The sequence below is a fragment of the Anopheles cruzii genome, chromosome 3, assembly GCF_943734635.1.
Source record: "Anopheles cruzii chromosome 3, idAnoCruzAS_RS32_06, whole genome shotgun sequence".
NCBI classification, from domain to species: domain Eukaryota; kingdom Metazoa; phylum Arthropoda; class Insecta; order Diptera; family Culicidae; genus Anopheles; species Anopheles cruzii.
The window spans coordinates 47565399-47585548 of NC_069145.1; the positions used below are offsets into that span (position 1 = coordinate 47565399).

Consider the following 20150-nt stretch of genomic DNA (forward strand, 5'->3'; position numbering starts at 1 on the left):
AGCCCCCTCCCAGTGTGCGTGCGTGCGTTGTGCGTGTGCGCGTGTATGTACTCTTTGCCATGTCCAGGCCCATACCCAGGCCTACTGTGCAGCAACCAGGCTTCCGGAAGGCTATTAAATCAGTCACATCCAAGCGATTAAAGGGGATGGTGTGTGTGTGTGTGGAGTTGAGCGCAAAATTGTCAGCTCTCGATCTCCTCTCGAGAAGGGTGTTGAGGAATTCCGAATTCTTCCGCTTTGGGTCCGCGTTCCAAACGGCGGCCGGCGGGGGAAGAAGGACCCAAAAAGGCTCAAAAAGGACTCTGTTAACGACCACCATCCCCCAAAATCGTGCGAAACCGAACGTAAAAACGGCTGGGTGCCCCAAAAAGGACGCAAAAGGATTCACCGTGCTGCGATTCATATTCTGCGGCCGCCGCCGTCGTCTTTTGTGGCCTGCATAGCGTGCGTGTGTGTGTGTGTGGGTGGGTCGGTGGGTGGTGGTGAAAGTGTTTTGTTTTTGTTCCCTTTTTTCGGGGGTGTTCGGCGGGCTTCGATCTCTTTGCTTTTCTTTTGTGCGGTGAGGTGAAAAAACACTTTGTGTGTGTGAGTGTCCGCGTGGGTCAAGAGTCCTGCAACGAAAACCGAACGATGAACTATAAACCTCCGGCGACGGCGGCGGCACCTTCGCCGTCGCCGTACGATGACTGGTGGCGCCTGGCGATGATGGTTTCCACCTCGTCCATGCGCTCCTCTTTTTACCACCACCATCACCCGGGAGTGGCCGGAGGGTCGAGTCCTTCGCTGGTCGACGGTGGAACTTCGACGGCCGCGACTAGATCGCCGCTCCTGTCCCAAATAGTTCCAAACCATCGCCGCTGGCCACTATCGCCGCCACCGCCTTACACTTCACGCCGATATGTTGCAGGGGGGCCGGTTTCCGGCGGCGGTGGCCACCCGGCGGCCTGGTACGGCAATCCGGCGGGCGCGATTATCGGCTCGTTAACGATACCCGTACGTGTTTCAGCATTTTGAGTTGAGCGCGGCGCCTCCGGAGAAACTTGTATTAGGTGTGTGAATTAGTTCTTGCCGTTTTACAATAGATGGCTTCCTTAATTGTCACGTGTTTGACAGCTACTGTCATTACGCATCTAACGCAGTATAGGTTTTTTTAAATTAAAGTGTAAACATCACCTTTTTTAAGCATTGGATCATGTCACGTTTTGTTCCCGGTCAAGTGTTTCTGTGGGGAGTACTTCTTCATTACTTCAATATGAAGAAAACTGCTGCAGAAAGTTATTGTATTTTAATGTATGTTTATGGTGAACTTGCTCTTGTTGAGAAAACGTGTCAGAAGTGGTGGTGATTTTAGCTTCCAAGACTAAGAGCGACCTGGACAGTCTAAAAAGGTTGATGATGAAGAATTGGCAGCATTGCTGGATCGAAATGCATGTCCAGATGCAAAAAAGAGCTTGCAGAAATATTAGGAGACCACACGACAGTTTCCCATAGCCTGAGTGCCATAGGAATGATTAGAAAAATGTCTGATTGGGTTCCACGTGAAATGAAAGAAGGAAAACCATTTCCGAATTAGTGCTTTGCGCAGCTGAAAAAAGGGGTTCTTGTACCGAATCGTCACTGATGATGAAAAGGGGAGTAATTACGGGAATCTTAAACGCAAAACGGCCTGGGTACATCCTGATGAACCAGGTCCATCACTACCAAAGCGAAATATTTACTGCGCAAACGTTATGACGTGCATATGGTGGGATATGAAAGGTTTGGTGCACTATGAGCTTTCAGATCCTAATGAAATTATTGATTGACAATCCCATCGACAACAATTAACACATTTGAAGCAATGCTTTGGCCATAAAACCATGAAAATGGGATAAACGACATGATAAGCTGATTTTTCAAAATGACAACGCTCGACCACTCATCGCAAAACCGATCAAAAGGTATCCCGAAAATATCGGATAAGAACTGTTAAACCCCCCGCTGTATTCACCAGATGTTGCTCCTTCGGACTATTATTTGTTCCGTTACATGAGTAACGATTTGGTAGCACAGAGGTTCACTTCTTATGAAAGTATTGAAAAAAGGGTCTCTGAGTGGATCGCTCCTAAAGATAAGAAAGTCTATCGACATGGAAGTACCTAAAAGATGGGAAAAAGTAGTAGCTAATGACGGACAATAATTTCATTAAAGTAGTCATATGTTTCGTCGTTGTTGTTAGGCCACAAATGTTGAATAAAAACGGCAAGAAATAATTCACACACCTACATTCACATAGCTTTTGCTCTGTAAATGACCACTTCACTCATCCATTTCTTCTGTTTTTTCTTTCTCCCCGGGACGTGTAGGACTCGAGCGGTCAGAACAGTAATGACGGTACGACGGGTGGAGGCGGCGGCGTCGGTGGTAGCGGTTCCGCAGGAGGAGGTCTCCACGCTGCACCCGGCACGCCCAACTCGTCCTCTTCGTCGTCGTCGCAGGGCATGAGGCCGACGCCTTCGCCGACCGGTTCCGGTAGCGGATCGCGCTCTATGTCGCCGGCAGTAGGTAAGTGTGTCCCGGAGCCAGAGTATTTTGTTTTGCAAACGACACTCCAATGCCTTGGGAAGAGTCCCACGAGACTCCCCGAAGTTCGTTCGTGTTAGTGTTGTTAGCAAAATAAAACCATTCTTGGCTGCAGAACTCACAAATAGAAAGATCATTAACCGCTTTCCCGTTGTAGGCCAGCAAAGTGTTCCGATGCCTCCTCGTCCATCCAGCAGTCACTCGCAAGCACCGACGAATCAGCAGACGCCGCAGAATCAGCTGGCAGGGAGTGGCGGCAGCAGCGGCGGCAACAGCAACAGCAGCAACCTCGCGCACAGCAACAACAACAACCACCAATCGCAGGCGGGCGAGCATCACGCGCGCGTAGCTTCGCCGAATCGGCCCCCTTCGTCGACCCCTTCGTCCCTGCCACCGACGTCCCAGGCGCAGGGCAACGCGATGGCCACGCAGCAGGGCGGCTATCAGACGCAACCGCCGCACGCGGCGCCCCACATGCACGGCGGTCCGTACAAGATGGCACCCGGCCCGGGCGGTGGTCCGGTGGCCGGAGGGCCGCAGCAAATGTCCCCGTACCCAGGGCCACCTCCACCGCCCCACCAAGCGCAGCAGCAGCAGCAGCAACAGCAACAGTATTCACCCCACTCGCCGGCGGGTTACTCGCCCCGGCCTCAGTACCCGGGGGCCGCGTACGGCGTACCCGCGGCGCCACCGCCGGCACCTCCCGGGTCACAGCCGGCGAACGCGGTGCCACCGGGAGGCCCCGGTGGCTCTCCGCATCCTCCGCCGGGCGGCTACCCGGGGCACCGGATGCCGAACCACGTGGTCGGTGCCGGGCCCCCGCCACCGCCACACTCGCAGTATCCGTCGCCCCACCAACCGTACCCGCCGCCCAGCTGGGGACCTCCGGTGACGCAGGGCGGTGGCGGCGCTCATGTAAATAATCATGTCCAGCAACAGTCACAGGGAGTTCCATCCTCGCCGCGGCAGAGTAAGGGCGGGCTGCATCCGCATCCACATGCGCCGCACGGGCAACCTCATCAGCAGCAGCAGCAGCACGGTCCTCCGCCACCGCCACCCCATCAACAGCAGCATCACCACCAGCCGCAACAGGGGCCGCCACCACCGCCGCCACACCACCACCTGCAAGGTCCACCGGGCCAGCAGGGTGGAGGCCCTCCTCCGCCGCCACCCCAGAGTGGGTCTCCGCAACCGCCGCTCAACTATCTGAAGCAGCACCTGCAGCATAAAGGAGCGTACGGTGGCGCGCCACCCGGTGCTGGCGGGGCCACCGGAGGGGGTGCGCCGAGTCCGACACCTCCGCAGCAGCAGGGATACGGCAACGGGCCGGGGATGCACCCGCCGATGGGGCCACCACACCACATGGGCCCACCGATGGGAATGCCTCCGCCGAACCCGAGCAGTATGGGCCCTCCGCCGCCCGCCGGAACGCCCCCCAGTCAGCCACCGGGTGGCGGGCATCCGGGCGAGGGAGGTCAGCAGCCACCGCTGCCACCACCACCCCACCAGGGACCGGTGCCTCCGTCGGGCCACGGCCATCCACAGCAGCAACCGCTGCCACTGCCGCCGCACCACGGCGGCGGCCACACGCAACATCCTCCGCACGGGCACCCGCACGGTCCACACCCGCACGGCCATCCGGAACCGCCCGGCGGTCCACCGCCACCGCAACAGCACGGCGGCCTAATCATGGGCGGAATGCAGGATAATGGCCTCGGCGGTGCGGCGGTTGGCGGCGGCGGAGCTGGCAGCAACGCCAGCGGCGGCGGTCCGCCATCATCCCACCACCACCAGCACCAGCAGCAGCAGCAACAACAACAGCAACACCACCACCACATTCATCATCATCCAGTTACCTCACTCGTTACAACGGGACCTGATGGCGCTCCACTCGACGAAGCGAGTCAGCAGAGTACCTTATCCAATACCTCAGTAGGCAAGTGAAAAGGCCCCGGCCACCGCACGCTCTGTCGCTCTAGTTCCCCCAGCTCTAATCGGAACCCCCTTTTTTCCTTCAGCTTCCGGTGAAGATCCAGCGTGCTCGACGCCGAAATCGCGGAAAAGCGATCACTACAACAACCAAAGCCATTTGGCGGCCAGCAACACCACGCCATCGTCGTCTTCGAACGCGTCGCCCGGGCCGCACAACGCGCACGAGGACTTTGAGATGAACGCGTCCCCGACGTCCTGGCCCCGGACGCCCGCTAGTCCAGTGAGTATAGTAACGCAAGCCGACGACCACGATCGCCGCCATCAAGAACGTCACCGTCACGACCAGCATCAGCTTCAGCAGCAGCACCACCGTCAGCAGCAGCAACAGCAGCAGCAGCGGGGCCAGCAGCGCCAGCATCGACACCACCAGCCAAATCTCCTTTCCTTGCCCGACGACATTTCCCTTCTTTCTGAGACGCTTCCGTTCGGAAGTTCCTTGGGTCGTTCCGGTCGTGCCACCGGCGGTGGCGGCGGCAATAGTAGCAGCAGTAGTCCGACCGGCGGTGGCACCTACAACCACTTGCTCCTTGGGCCGTCCTTGGGCCACCAGCAGCAACAGTTCTATGCTCCCTTTCAACAATCCGGAGACTATCATCGGTTGCTCTGTCGCTATCCGGCGGTGTTTGCTTCCTATCAGCAGCCAGCGGCGGCCAGTACTGCTGCTACTATCGCCAACGTTGTCGCTGCTAACAGTGCGCGCTCCGTCCATCCTCCGCATTCTTCCCTTCCGTCGTCCGGTGCCGGCACCGTCGCCAGACCGTTTGCGCCTTCGTCAGTTTCGTCGTCGTCGTCGTCGTCGCAGCCGGATTCGGCTGCGGCCGCTGCGGCTGCCGCGGCGCTCGTTGCGTACTGGTACTCCTACTCCTCCTATACGTCGTCGTCGGCGGCGTCGACGTCGACGGCGATGACGGCGCGCCGACCATCGCCCGTAGCCAGTCGTAGTAGAAACGTAGATGTACAATCGGTTTTCTTCTTTCTTGCGCACTCCAAATGACCATATACATGTTTTCCTCTCCACACACACATTCGGTCCGGTGGCTGCGCCTCCTGGTTTGTGGCCAACCCGGTGCCCTAAGCCCCCTTGTTTTGGCCGCAAGCAACGGATTCGCTCTCCGATTCTTATCCCGATGGTCCGTTCCCACCCTTGGACAATGGAAATTCCTTATGTCCATGGCCATGGCCGACACACACTACACACTTTCACCGAGCAGAAGGACCGATAATCGAGGTCTTGGAAACATTCCGCACATAGTTTCCGTAATATGAGGCTGGCCATAAAATAATCCATTATTTTTTAGTAAAATTGAAAACATAATTTAAGATGCTTCCGATGGTCCGATTTGCGTCAAATACGTCATCGTTTTGTTGGAAAATTCATTGTCATTTCAAAGGTAGCTCATTATGCCTCTTTGATGGAAGTGTTGGTCCTTATTGACGAAAACGTCTAGCAATCTAAAATATTTTGATCCCAATATTCTATCACTCACGAATCGATGAATCCGAAGTTGCACGTAGTACTGTTACAGTATCAGTATCTTCGTTGACCTCCAGTGTTTACACCATGTAACTCACAAACGAATGAAATTAACAAAAAAACAATGAAAATAATTTTTTTAAGTGTAAAGTATCAACTTTAAAACGAACCTAAACTTGACGATCAATACTTTACGAGATATCGATTACTGAAGACATCTACAGACAAAATAATGGATAACTTTTTGACCAGCCTTATGTTTTGGCCTTCGTTATTTTATACTTTGTGTATTATGGTTATTATGTGTTTGTGGCGCTCAAGAAAACCAGATTCTCGTTGTTTGTTTCGTTTTCGGTTTTGTTTTGTACCGTTGCTGTGCCGTCTACCTCTTGTTTAGTTTCGTTGATCCATTAGTTTGCCAACAACAATCCATCGTGTCCCGCTGTGCTTTGCTCCAGTGCCCTGAGTTTTTTTCTTTTGCTACATTTATTAGTGCGTTGTTTCTTTCTTAATTTGTGTTACAATTGGCTTCAATCGTGTTTCGTGTCTGTCTCTCTTGTGTTCTCCACACTCTCCACTACACATACCGACACGGATTTTGGTGCTCCATGCCCGCATTTTTGTCCCTCTGAAACCATCCAAACATACCAAGCTAGAGAGAGAGAGAGGATATCCTCTCGGAATCCGTGCCATTTATCGTGCCTCAGTGCCCCCGTTTAGCATATTGCTCCAGTCCCCGCAATATGCTAACAGAAATGTATACTTTTATATTTATCCACACACACAAACTCTGCTGGCTTTGCGCGGGACAAAAACCATACTGAACTCGTTCTTTCCTATTCGCAGGTATTTAACAGTCACGTTCCTCCTACGCCGGAGACTCCTTTTAGATCAACTAAGGTTAATATTGTTCTTTTTTTTGAATGCCACACTGCCTGCCTGTGTTGCCCCGTGTTGTTGTGGGGCCCTTACTCTTAACCTCTTTCTTTTCATCATTTAAAGCCCATTTTCTGCTCTTATCCTTTGTTGGGTGGTAGTTTATGCGCTGCGTTTTAGTTCTGATTCTTTTGCACCCCCCTTTATGATTTTGTTTTGAGATATTTTTGCACATTCTAATACAACCATATCGTCATCATCATCATCATCTCATATCGATTCGGTTGTATCCTTCGGGGGCCTATTCGTTTGGCCGTTGTTGTTTTCATTATTTTTTTCGCTTTTTCGGTAGCAGGATTGGGCTTTTTTAGTTCCTCACATTACAAGCTTCGTTTCACAGTTCCCAGTTCACAGTTGTGGTTTTCCGGTTGAACGCGTGTGTGTTTGAATTGTGCATGTTTTTAGGTTTGGTGACATCATCGACATCCCTTAATCAGCTTCCGTTTTGAATAACCCCAAACATTTCTCTTACACTTTACGGTAACGTTTACGGATCGTATAATTTTAACTAATCTAACTTCTTCAGTTATTTTTTTATTAAATGATTATTATTATTTTCCTTAACATATTTGCGATGGTTTCTCTAGCGTATTGCGGTTCCACTTTTGTTTGTTGATCTCTGTTGTTTCACTTTCGCTTGCACCAGAAATAATTGATTTGCATGGGGGAAGAGGGACAGAAAGATCGGAGAATGAATCGTGTTCAGAGCAGAGAAAATTATTTGCGAACTTTTGTCTTCGCTTTCAACAGAAATCGGATAGCCTTAACAAGCTGTACGAGATGGACGACAAGCCGGACCGGCGAATCTTCCTCGACAAGCTGCTGGCGTATATGGATGAGCGCCGAACGCCGATCACCGCCTGTCCGACGATCTCGAAGACACCGTTGGATCTCTACCGGCTCTACGTTTACGTGCAGGAGCGCGGCGGCTTTCTTGAGGTGTGTAAGGTGAGTTGCTAAGCAGTCCTGACCTCTCCGATCCCCCAAGTGCTACTAACCTACCCTCCAACTCTAACCCGTGAGGCACCGGAAAGCTTACTCGAGAATGGTTGAGCGTACAACGTGGGCGTCTTTTTCTTTCTTCTCTCTTCCTCCACTTCCTCCTTCCACACCATCCTTCCCAACTCACTGAAGGTTACCAAGAGCAAAACATGGAAGGACATCGCTGGCATGCTCGGCATCGGGGCCAGCAGTAGTGCGGCGTACACGCTCCGTAAGCACTACACCAAGAACCTGCTCCCGTTCGAGTGTAAGTTCGATCGTGGGGGCATCGATCCCGGTCCCATCATTGCGCAGGTCGAGGCCGGGTCGAAGAAAAAATCGGCCAAAACAACGTCAGTCCCGTCACCGGGTTAGTATTATAGCTTAACCTATTCCTGTGCCCGATCGCTCGTCTAATAGTCAATTTTCGGACGAATTTTCTTCTCAGGATCGTCAAATTCGCAGGATTCGTTTCCCGCACCCGGCAGTAGCAGTGCGTCGATGGATGGATACGGTCCGTACCCGGGCAGTGGCTATCCGCCCGGTTCGACCCCAGACTATGTGCAGCAGCAGCAGCAACAGCAAGGTGCTGCCGTTCCAAGTGTTGGGCCAGCCGGAGCCGGAGCGCAACCGGCGCCTGGCCAGCAGCAACCTCCGCCGCAGCCCCAACAAAGGCCTCCGTCACAGCAGAGCGGCACTCAGTCGCCACATCCGGGTAAGAGAAAGTTCTTTTTTCTTCTGCGTCTCCTTAGAAGGATCGTATAATTAAACGCCCTGTTTGAAAAAAAAACGTAACACACTTCATGCATTCCGGTTTATGTTCCGGCGAAACACATTCCATTCGGGTGCCCCCCCATCACACCGCCATTCAAAGAACCACGCACTCTATTCCCTCTGGTTTCCCCTGAATTCGGTTGATCGGTCGAGCGGAGCCACAAACACGTGCTGCGTGCTGTTCTCTGTGTACATAAAGAGCCCGAATACTGAATTTAGTGCACTAATCATTAGTTTGTGGGAAAAAAGAATCCATGTTCTGGTACCAATTAGCCAAGAGGGTTATTTTACACATGTGCTGTTTGTGTTAATTCATTCAAGTGAATATGGTTGAAAATCCCTTGTGACATAATTATAATGAATTATACTCCACTTTTTTTTAAACTCATCTGCCCATTTATTGTGCTATGGATACCGGGTCTAAAACTTGAAAATGGAAATTGTAAACTGTGTGCCCTATCCCTTTGTTCCCTATCAATTTCGTTCTCCTCATTCAGTTTTTTTGGCTACATTACCTTGTCCGATCTTTGAAAGGGTTAGATCAATTTTTGTGCCTGAAAATGATGTTTTGCGAGGATTATTATTTTTCTGCTACCTCTTGAAGAAAACTGCTTCGGAATCGCACCAAATGCTTGTTGGGACTTGTTTTTGGAAGATCGCAGATCGCGATTTACAAAATTAAAAAACAGCAATTTTGACTTAACAAGCACAGAGAAGCGTCGGAGGACTCCAAAAACGATTTTCTGATTGGACCAGAAAGGTGTGGTGTATTACAAACTCCTAAAACCTGATGAAACCGGTTAATTCAGATCGCTACAAATGATCAATTTGAACCATGCATCGAAGAACGACCAGAATGCCGTGTCTTCTGGTCCGCCATCAGGAAGGGTCAACCTGGCGCCTCCATGACCCACAAAGCAAAACAGGTTCTGGATACAATCAAATCACTTGGATGGGCGTTGCTATCCCTCCCGCTGTATTATATCGAATATCCGAATATCATTCATTTTCGAAGTCGAGGAAGTCGAAATTGGAGGACTAATTGGTTTGCCTTTCGTCTGGGAATCCACGATTTAGCAGAGAGATAGGAGAAATGTATATCTAGCGATGGAACATACTTTCAATAAACCCGAATTTTTCCTTCCAATGTAATAAACATTTGATTTCTTTGAAAAAATTTCCATTTTTATGTTTTAGTCCTGGTAATAGTCATTTGATTTCCTTGTCCGAGCGAAACTAACGAAAGAAGAACACTTTATTGTATTATTTCTGGGTTTTGGAATAGTTTTTCGAACATGGGTCTCAGCACACTTCAGCGCAAAGGCAACAGCATCCTTTCCACCATTCTCTTGCGCGAGCGTGTGCGTTATACATAAGCGTTGTTTGTAGAGTCTGCGTGTGTGGTTGTTACTCCAATCGTGTTGTTGTGTTGTTGTTGTCTTACCTTTTTTTGTACCTCCCTCGTTCTTCTAACATCATAGGTTCGGGACCGCCTGCTTCGGGCGATAACATTAGTGTGAGCAATCCCTTTGATGATCCCGTGGGTCCACAGCGTCCCCCGTATCAGCAGGGTGCTCCTTATCCACCGGTTTCACGTCCTCAAGGTAATGGCACTTCACCACCTTCTTTACGTTACGCGTGTACTATAGCCTGGATCCCTGCCAAATTCACTCACTCACACTAACTTGCTGTTGTAAATATTGTATTATTCCCTCTTGTTTTACACCTTTGACCACAAATTGGACGATAAACCATTGACGGACAATTCTCCGAACCTCCAAACTATAACATTTCTTTGTTTTTTCGTTTAGTCTACTAAAAACGGTTGTTCAGTTTTTGACTGTAGCGGTAGTGTTAGTTGTAGTAATATTGGTAACGTTTAAACATAACCCGACTATCGATTGAAATATGTTTTTTAACTTTATGCTTACGTTTTTTTAATCGTCTGCCAAAGCAGGCGCTCCATATCAGGGACAGCCGGGTAGCTACGGACAGTACGGTGCTCCGGATCAGTATGGACCGGCGGCCGGTGCCCCTCCGGGTCAGTACCCACCACCACCTGGCAGCCAGCAAGGCCAGTATCCCCCAGCGAATCGGCCACTCTATCCACCGTACGGTCCACCGGAAGCTGGAGACGGGTAAGAATAACTTTTATTTGTTAGTTCGTGTGTGCTGCTTTCATCACCGTTCTTTAAGCAACGTTGTATATAAAAATGTCAAAGTTTGACTCGTTCAACGCTTGGATGAAACACTTTTGAAAAATCTCCAAAGAAGAGAATAACGAAAGAGAATTTTGCAAAGTCGGTCGCCGTTTGGTGCATCACGAATTCTTTCCAAACGACCAAACTATCAACAAAGAGTACTATTTGAAAAAAAGAGTACTAAACTTGATTCTTAGTTTCGGTCACAGTGGTTCGGATAATTGAATACCAAGATAGTTCCGTTTTTATTTTTGTAATCGTCGCACAAATGAAAAATCAGTGCTGAAGCTTGCGAATTCCTCGTCTCGGCGTGATGTAACAACCAACTGTGCGATTTTTGGGCCGAGTCTACTTTGATCTGTCGAGGATGCGATTTGAAATGTTACAGGGCAGCCCTGCATTGTGCAGGGTTGTGCAGGAAACCTTTCGGGGTCGTGATTTTGAAGAATAGTAGGCACGATTTGCATGATTTGCTGTGATCGTTCTTCTCGCTACCCGTGGGACGGACGACGACCGTGAGAGAGAGAAAGACAAAAATGTTTTAACCTAATGACAGATCTCCGTACAGGGGAACTCCACCAACGACGGGCGCGGTACCGCCACCAACGGCCGCCGATCCCTACCGAGGCTACAGCAGTGCGCCGTATCCTCCGCCACCTCAGCAGCGGCCTTATCCGCCGCAATCGCAACAACCGGCCAGTGGAGCGGGTGGTGCCGGAGGACCGCCCCCGGGATCGTCCACATCGCCTGCACCGGGCAGTGCCTCGCAACCACCGCCAGTCAGTGGAGCACCTTCGCAGCAGCAGCAACAGCAACAACAGCAACCTCCTTCGCAACAGCAGCCACCAGCGACGATCGCGCAAGGCGGTCCCGGGTATCCGTCACCGGCAACTCAACCTCCCCAGTCGGCCGCCGACTACTACCGCCAGCAGCAGGAGCAGGTAACGACTCGTTCGACGGCTCAAAAAGCCACAGGAGACCATCAATTCATGAATTTCCTCCCCTTCGTTTTCAGCCTCTCCCATACCCACAACCCACTCAGCCACGTCGTCATCCGGACTTTGAGAAAAATCAACAACCGTATCCACCGTACCAGCGGCCACAGATGTACCGTAAGTATCAATGAAAACCATCGTGGTTCTCCACGCATTTCTTCCGCTTCGGCATCTGACGAAACAAAAACCCTGTGTGTTCTCGTATCCGCAGCAGGAGGTTGGCAGACTGGACCCGCAGGGCAATACCGCGGCCAGTACCCGCAAAGTCCACAGCAACAGTGGACCCATAACGGGCCGCGTCCGGCCTCTGGTGGACCCCCAGCCGGTCCACCTGGCAGCGGCCCCCCAGCTCCGGGAGCAGGGCCTCCGAACCAGTGGGGAGCAGCCGACGTCAATCGTTACCCGCTCAATCAGCCGCAGCCTCCTTATCCCTCCCATCAGCAGGTAGGTGACGCGGAATTCGATGGACCATTCAATGTGACTTTACATTAATCTCCAACTTTTCACTCCCAGGGACAACAGCAGCCCTGGAACCAGATACCACCCGCGTCACAGAGTTCCCCGCTACGGCCTCCCATGCGCGGTGGTAAACCCTACCCACCTATGGGCGGTTCGGCAGCCGGTGGTCCGGGTGTTCCACCGGGTATTGGTGTACCTCCCGGCACACCCGGTATGCCTGGTATGCCACCGACCAGTGCTTCGCAGTCTCCGGTCGTAGGACCGCCAGGAACCGTTCCGAATGCCGTCGTCGGCCCTCCCAACGTAGTTGGTGGACAACCGCTGGCAGGCGGAGTACCGCCCACCAGTGTTCCTTCGTCGATCGGTGTTGGTGGCATCGTGCCCGGAGCCGGTCCTCAGCCGCCGTGTGGAAACGTAGGTGCCAGCGGTGTCGGCGGAATCGTATCGCCCGTTGTGGGCAGTTCGTCACCCGTCACCGGACCGAAACCTCCACTACCGGTTACACCCGGTGGACCGGGTGGACCGGTGAACTCGGGACAACCGGGCGTGACGGGACCGGTGGGTACCTTCCAACCTCAGCAGCAGCAGCAGCAACAACCGCCAGCCACCGGCACCGGTGCTGGAGGTGTGCAGCAGAAACGGGACGTTGTGTTTCCACATGACAGCGTTGAGGCGACGACACCGGTCCTCTACCGGCGGAAGCGCATCACGAAGCTGGACATTGGCCAGACGGATGCGTGGCGAATATTCATGGCCCTCCGGTCGGGCCTGCTAGTGGAGAGCACCTGGGCGCTGGATGTGCTGAACATTCTGCTGTTCGATGACACCTCGGTAGCGTACTTCGGGCTGGCCCATATGCCGGGTCTGCTGAATCTGCTGCTCGATCACTTCCAAAAGAGTCTCTGCGACATGTTCGACCAAGAGGGAACGGGAGGGGTCAGTATTAAGAGCAGCAATACCCATGGATCTTCGAGCCGGTGGTTCGGCCTCGAAGGTGATCACGCGCTTACGGACGGTGAATCGAGTGAGGAAGGTGACGAGCGGTCGCCACCGCCACCGCAACACAGTTCCAAGGAGGATCAAGGAACCGCATCGACGACCCTGATGCTGGAGGTGACGAAGAGTGAGGCCGTGACGATCAGGCTTGGAGATCAGGCCAGCATTAAGCAGGAGGGCGGCAAGCTACAAACGGAAAACGGTTCGCTGGTGACGAATAACTACCAAAATGGTGTCGTCGCCGTCAGCAGTCAACATAACGGCAGCAGCCGGCAAGGAGCAGGGTCTCGGAAGCGAACGGCCAACAGTCACCCGCACCAACATCGATACTCCTCCATAACGGCGGTTCGACGAGTGACCGCGGCAAGGCGAAGACAACTGGCGGCCGTGGTTGCGGCCGAAGAAGTAGAAGTGGTTGACGATGATGACGATGAGCTGGTGGAGCTGGATCTGGGTTCGGTAAAGAACCCACCGAACCCGGACGATCGAACCGTGATCTTCACGTCAACAACCAATTACACGCTGACGACGAGGAAGGGCCGACCCGTAAAGCTGCACGCTGCCGAGGACGATGTGTTCGTGTTGGCGCATCGGCGCGACTGGGATCGTGCGGCCGACTATCAGTATCAGCGCGACACGGAGGTGGGCGGCGATCCGTGGACCGCCGGTCACACCGATCCGGATCCGCACCATTACATCATGGACACGTTCCGGGCCGAGTTTGTAAACATTCCATTTGCGAAGTACATCAAAACGAGCAAAAAGTACGCAGCGGCAGCGGCTGCGGCGGCGGCGGCGGCGACCAAGAAGAATGCGACGATATCGGAGAAGGGTGTCAGCAACAACAACAACAACTGTAGCAGCACAAACAACAATAATAGTGATAAATGTGCGAGTAAAAATGAGGGCGAACAGCAAAATCAACCCCAGGAACCATCACCGGCGGCGGTAGAAGTGAACGAAGTAGTAGAACCCAATAAGACCGACCAGGAAGACCAGGACGAAGTCGTTCCAGCGGCTGCTGCTGCTGTGGAGCCAATGGAAGTGAGCGATGATGAGATAGTTTCCCTGGCAAAGCGAAAGAAAGAAGACGACACAACGCCCGCACCACCACCACCGCCACCAACCCAATCGCATTCGTTGCGCACGCGCAAAGATCATGCTGCGACGCGGCTTGTGAATGGTGAAAGCGAAGAGGACGATACGATCACGACGCTGGTGGGCGAAAGCGGCGGTGTGGTAAGGAAGGGAGAGAAGGGATCGAAACATTACGGCAGTACGCTGACGACGAAGAAGGAAGGCAAAATGATGCTCCCCGGAGGTCCCAACGACGATACGACGATGGCGGAGGAAACGAAAGCAACGAAAATGGGCGAAACTTCGATTGATGCCGATTGTCGTGAGATCGATATGGAACTCGAGAAAAGCTCCAGCCTTTCGAATGGGCCACAGGAAGGTGCCGTCGCGGAGGCGAGGACAAGGAACATGAACCACACTCGCGGCGACGACGGTGAGGAAAGTGATAAACCGAGCTCACCGGCAAAGCGGAAGGACGAACCGGACACAAACAGTGCCACCATTGGGGAGAAGGCATCCTCGGAACACAGTCATTCACCTTCGAGCGTCGTTACCCAGAAGCAAGCGGAGCGAACCGAGCCGGATGATTGTGACGTCAAGATGGAGGTCGATGAAGAGCCAGTTCCGTCACAGATGGTGGCGACCGACGAGGAAGCGGATGAACGGCGGGGCGGAAGCCGTTCTCCGGTGGCGGCGATCAAGAACGGCAGCAGATTCAGCGTAGCGGAAACGGTACGCGATCCGGCGCGGGTACTGAAACGGCGTCGCATGAGCGACTACGAGGACGAATGTTACACGCGAGACGAGGCGAGCCTGTTCCTCGTGACCGAGGGCCAGGATGCGCTGGCGCGGCGCTGTGTGGCCATCTCGAACATACTGCGTAACCTCACCTTCCTGCCAAACAATGAGACTGAATTTTCCAAATCGTCCCGCTTCCTGGCGGTCCTCGGCAAGCTGCTCCTGCTGAACCACGAGCACCCGATGCGTACGAAAAAGACCCGAAACTACGATCGCGAGGAGGATGCCGACTTCTCCGACTCGTGCAGCAGCCTGCAGGGAGAGCACGAGTGGTGGTGGGACTTTTTGGTGCAGATCCGTGAGAACATGCTCGTGGCGACGGCCAACATTGCCGGGCAGCTTGATCTGTCGCGCTTCGACGAGCCAATCTCGCGCCCGATCCTCGACGGGTTGCTCCATTGGGCGGTGTGTCCCTCGGCTCACGGGCAAGATCCGTTCCCGACGCTCGGTCCGAACGCGGCACTGTCACCGCAGCGGTTAGCGCTGGAGGCCCTGTGTAAGCTGTGCGTCACGGACGCAAACGTGGATCTGGTGATTGCGACGCCACCGTTCTCGCGGCTCGAGAAGCTCTGCACCGTGTTGACGCGCCATCTGTGCAAGAACGAGGATCAGGTGTTGCGCGAATTTTCCGTTAACCTGCTGCACTACCTGGCCGCCGCCGACAGCTCGATGGCCCGCACGGTCGCCATGCAGTCACCGTGCGTTTCGTACCTGGTGGCCTTCATCGAGCAGGCGGAACAGACGGCACTCGGTGTGGCCAATCAGCATGGGATTAACTTTTTGCGCGACAACCCCGACTCGATGGGCACCAGCTTGGACATGCTCCGGAGGGCAGCTGGCACGTTGCTGCACCTGGCCAAGCATCCGGACAATCGGCCTCTGTTTATGCAGCAGGAACAGCGGCTGCTGGGGCTTGTGATGAGCCACATTCTCGATCAGCAGGTCGCCTTGATCATCTCGCGTGTCCTCTACCAGTGTTCACGCGGCACCGGTCCGCTAACGACCATGGAGATCGAGTGTTCTACGTTCTCCGTACGCTCGAAAGATGCAACACCATCGTCTGCTGCTACAACAACGGCTCATACCGCGAGTGTAGCGAGTAACGCATCACCAGCAACCATGGTGTCGACGACACTAACGGCAACGGCGTCGCCGTCTGCGGCCGCCACTAGCGACAGAAAGCTAGCGGCAGAAAAAGCATCCAACAACGGTGACGTGACACGGCCATCGACCGACAATTCTTCGGCAAATGTTGCCACGACGAATGGGACGCCGGTGGCTGCCGCCGCGGCCGGTGTAATCTTTAATGGTGCTGCCTGTCAAGAGGAAACTTTGGCACGAAAACCTACTTATGATGCCCTCTCGACAACAGCAACGGCTGCAGCTGCTGCGGCTGACCCATTATCGCCGACAGCGGCTGGCGAGGGTTCTAATAAAGCCGCTCTCATCAGCAACTCATCTTCCAGCAGCAGTAGTACCAGCAACTGTAACGATGAGGAATCGACGGTTGAAGAGCAGTGCGCGGCAAACACTACGCCGACCACGGCAATTGCATCGTCCGGCACGGGGACAACCGCTGTTTCGATTGGTAGTGGCAACGGGAGCAGCAATAGCCCCAGCAGTGTACCTGCTCCAACGACCACTACCTCTTCGACGGCGCCAGTGGCCAATGCCGCTACTGCTGCAGCAGCAGCACCTCCACCGCAGCAATCGCAACATCCGATCACGGCATCGTCGTAGTGGAGGAAAGCCCTCACACTAAGGCGTGTTCACGGCGGCAACAATAGTAGCAGCAGTGACGAGGGTATCTCGCCGCCAGTAGTGATGGGTCGATGGCGACGTCAACGAGGACGGCGGCCACGGGCAGCAGCAGCAGTGAACGAACGGACCCATTCCCCGAGGGGTCAAATCGAGCGCCAGCTGCATCTTTGCCGGAAGCAAAGCAAGTGAAAGAAACGGAACAGAACAAACGGATCTGACGCCTGCGACCGCTGCTGCCGCTGCTGTGTCGATGTGTAAATAAAACGTGCATCTATTAGTAGTTAATATGTACGAGTACATATTTAGATAAATGAGAAGAACGGTTAAACTCCCCCCAGGGGATAAAAGGTCGCCCAAACTAAGAGCGAAGGATAAAACACAGAACCCGGGCGCGAGACCCGTTTGCTAGTTTTACTCCCCACACTATGGAATACAAATGAATAAGCAAAAGGCAAAATTCTAGCAAAAAAAAAAACAGTAGAAGCTGTGAGTGGTGTCACGCTCGGACACAAATTGTATAAAAGAAAACAATTAGAGTAAAGATACAAATAAGTATTGTGCACCGGGTAAAAACGTACGCGGGTTGGTAGTGGAAGAGAGGCGTTGGTATAGGCCGCCCCATTATCAGCAGCAGCAGCACCAGGAGGTGTTGGAGGTGGTGCTTGAGTGTTTCGGGTATTTTAAAAGATGTACAAGTGGCAATCCTTTAGTAACAAAATTGGTAGCAGAAGCAAATCAGACACACATCACGCATCATCGCGCCTGTAGCAAGCAAATACACAATACGCCCGTAACTCTCTCTCTGTCTCTCGCAGACACGGCGAGCCAAACAACCGCGATAAACTCTATATATGGACACATTTTTGTACAGTTCTAAACAATGGTTGGCCTGTTGGAGGGAAAAAGTAACGAAGTAGCAAAATATAGCAATGTTGGTCGCTGTTTCTCGAGCAATGTTGACGCTCGAAAACAAAATGACACGCCGCACACAAACACATACAGCATGTTGTGTCTAATTTGCGTATTGTGAATCATTTCATACGTTTAACGGGCAGATCGAAAATGGGCCACCAAATGGCGAATGCTCTCAAGTGTAGCAAATACTCTGCTCTTAAGCCAGTTTAGTTAGCCAGGAGCGACATCGAAAGTATTACACGGCAGACGCCAGGCAGGGTTAAATTTTATAATAGTAACGTTTGATCAGTTTGATCAGTTTGATTTGGTTGTGTGTACACAACAACTATCCTTGAAGAACGTATCATATCTTTTCGCTTGGCTCCCTCTGTGTGTGCTGCGTGCCTTGAGTACAGTTTTGTGTTGTTTTTTAGTTTCTTCGACTAGATAGAAGAAAAAAAAAATGATTGAACATTGCGAGGAGCTCTTGCTTTCGATGAAGTTCAATGTACTTTTGAAGAGCGCAACTACAGCGTTTGTTGTTAGTGCATGCGAGATTAACATGTTTTGTTTCATAACCTCTCTTCGACAATGGCTTGTCCTGCAGCAAGAAAAGCACCTCTAGAGCAAGCAAACCAAGCGGGCCGTGTTTGTGTGTGTTGTGTGTGTGAGTGAATAGCAAAAAGTAGCAAAAAATTAACAAAAACACGAAACAAGAAAATAGTGAATCTTTAAAGCCACTTGTTTATGAGAAGTGTACATATTAGCATGTAAGTAAAAGGAAAACAATCGGAAAGAAAGTCTAAAACAAAGCACACGTGAACCTTAGAGCAAAAGGATGAAAGTAGAACCGAGTTATTGTTTAATAGCAACAGAAACAAAGTAAACGAGGGGAAAAAAATACAAAAACAGCGGGTTGAATCAGCTAGCTGCTAGCCAGAAGTAAAACAATGTGTTAATTTAGTGTAGTTCAAACCATTTAAGCTTCGACGTCAACACACAACAAGAGTATAATAATATTAATAATCTGTATAGTAAAGTGAACGAATGGTTACATTTGTAAAACGGGGAAAAAACGAAGAAAACGGGGCGCTTTCCCGGAGTACATACACACACATACAGAAGCATATTGCCCACAGCTCCTCCCTCTTCGCTCGTCACTGGTGTGTATTATCGGCACACCGACATTCCACTCGTTCAACCGTAGTACTCACCCTTGCACACACAGACACACACCCACAAACACATACAAACGCGCGTATATACACCTCCTTCTCACCCGGATGCTTGTGGTGGGCTTTCGGCTGGCGAAGGAGCAAAGGTGTGGCTACGGAATGACGTACCTTACACGCTGCTTGAGAAACAATGGAAAGGATGGTGCTCGCATATCGCAAACTTCTGGAAGATCATCGAAGGACGTGTGGCTGGCCTTCTGTTTCCTCCTCGGACCCCCCATCTCGGGGGGACTGTAAATGAATCTCTTATCGTCGTCAGGCGGGCGTCAATGGCGTATTATGCTAAATTCCTTGGGTCTCTTGGAGTTTGGTGATACTCTAAATTGCTAACTGGAACGAAACCAACAATGAAAATGACGCTACCTGCTGGCCAGACGACCACGACGCGGAGAGCAGTGATACAAGATCGCAAAGGGAACAGACAGAACGTTGCAGGGAGGGGAGTGAAACTTAGCAAAATAACAATTGGTAGCTGTGTGTAGGTTATGACCTTGCTTCATCTTTTTCGTTTAACAACATGTGCTGGGTTCGCTTACGTTTTCCTACAGCAACAAGACAAGGCCTGCTTTTCTTCCGGTGTTAGAGCCCCCGTTCTGTCGTGAGTGTAGCTTGTAATACATTGTTAGGTTGTAGAAGGCCCAGCTGAAAGCACTGAAATGGTTTCTCTTCAGTTCTCTAAAAATCAGGGTCGCCATGTAAATTGGCAAGCAAAATTAAAAAGGGAGGAATTTGAAGGGTAGATGCCACTGCGTAAAGAAACAAAAAAGGATTAAGGACAAAAAACTCAACGCTTACTGTGTTGTGTGCTGCGCTGTGCAGTGGTAGTGCAGGAAATGACTTAAGGTGCCCCCGGGGTAGGACGGAAAATGATTTTTTAAACGAGAGACACACGGTGTAAGTTTTTTTGTTAGTTTTATTTTAATCCAGTCAGGTCAAGTCTGTGCTATTTGAGTTTTGTGTGTGCGTGTATATATATGCGTGTGTATGTGCGTGGTTTGTGTGTGGCCCAAGGAAT

General features: G+C 52.0%; 1 protein-coding gene across 1 annotated transcript; it reads left to right on the plus strand.

Moving 5' to 3' along the window:
* Positions 1 to 630: 630 nt before the first annotated feature.
* LOC128270498 (trithorax group protein osa) lies at positions 631 to 16985 on the plus strand. Its single transcript, XM_053007904.1, has 16 exons — positions 631 to 993; positions 2346 to 2544; positions 2720 to 3532; positions 3665 to 4498; positions 4581 to 4774; positions 6875 to 6928; positions 7715 to 7912; positions 8099 to 8315; positions 8394 to 8660; positions 10201 to 10323; positions 10677 to 10857; positions 11477 to 11861; positions 11936 to 12032; positions 12127 to 12359; positions 12429 to 14831; positions 14886 to 16985. Exons 1-16 carry the CDS (start codon positions 631 to 633, stop codon positions 16983 to 16985), a joined length of 8661 nt encoding a protein of 2886 aa, XP_052863864.1.
* Positions 16986 to 20150: the final 3165 nt, after the last annotated feature.

Coding starts and splice junctions, on each gene's coding strand:
- LOC128270498 (XM_053007904.1), top strand. CDS start 631: ATGAACTATAAACCTCCGGCGACGGCGGCGGCACCTTCGCCGTCGCCG. Junction 4,775..6,874: donor CCCGGACGCCCGCTAGTCCA/GTGAGTATAGTA, acceptor TCCTATTCGCAG/GTATTTAACAGTCACGTTCC. Junction 7,913..8,098: donor GCTTTCTTGAGGTGTGTAAG/GTGAGTTGCTAA, acceptor AACTCACTGAAG/GTTACCAAGAGCAAAACATG.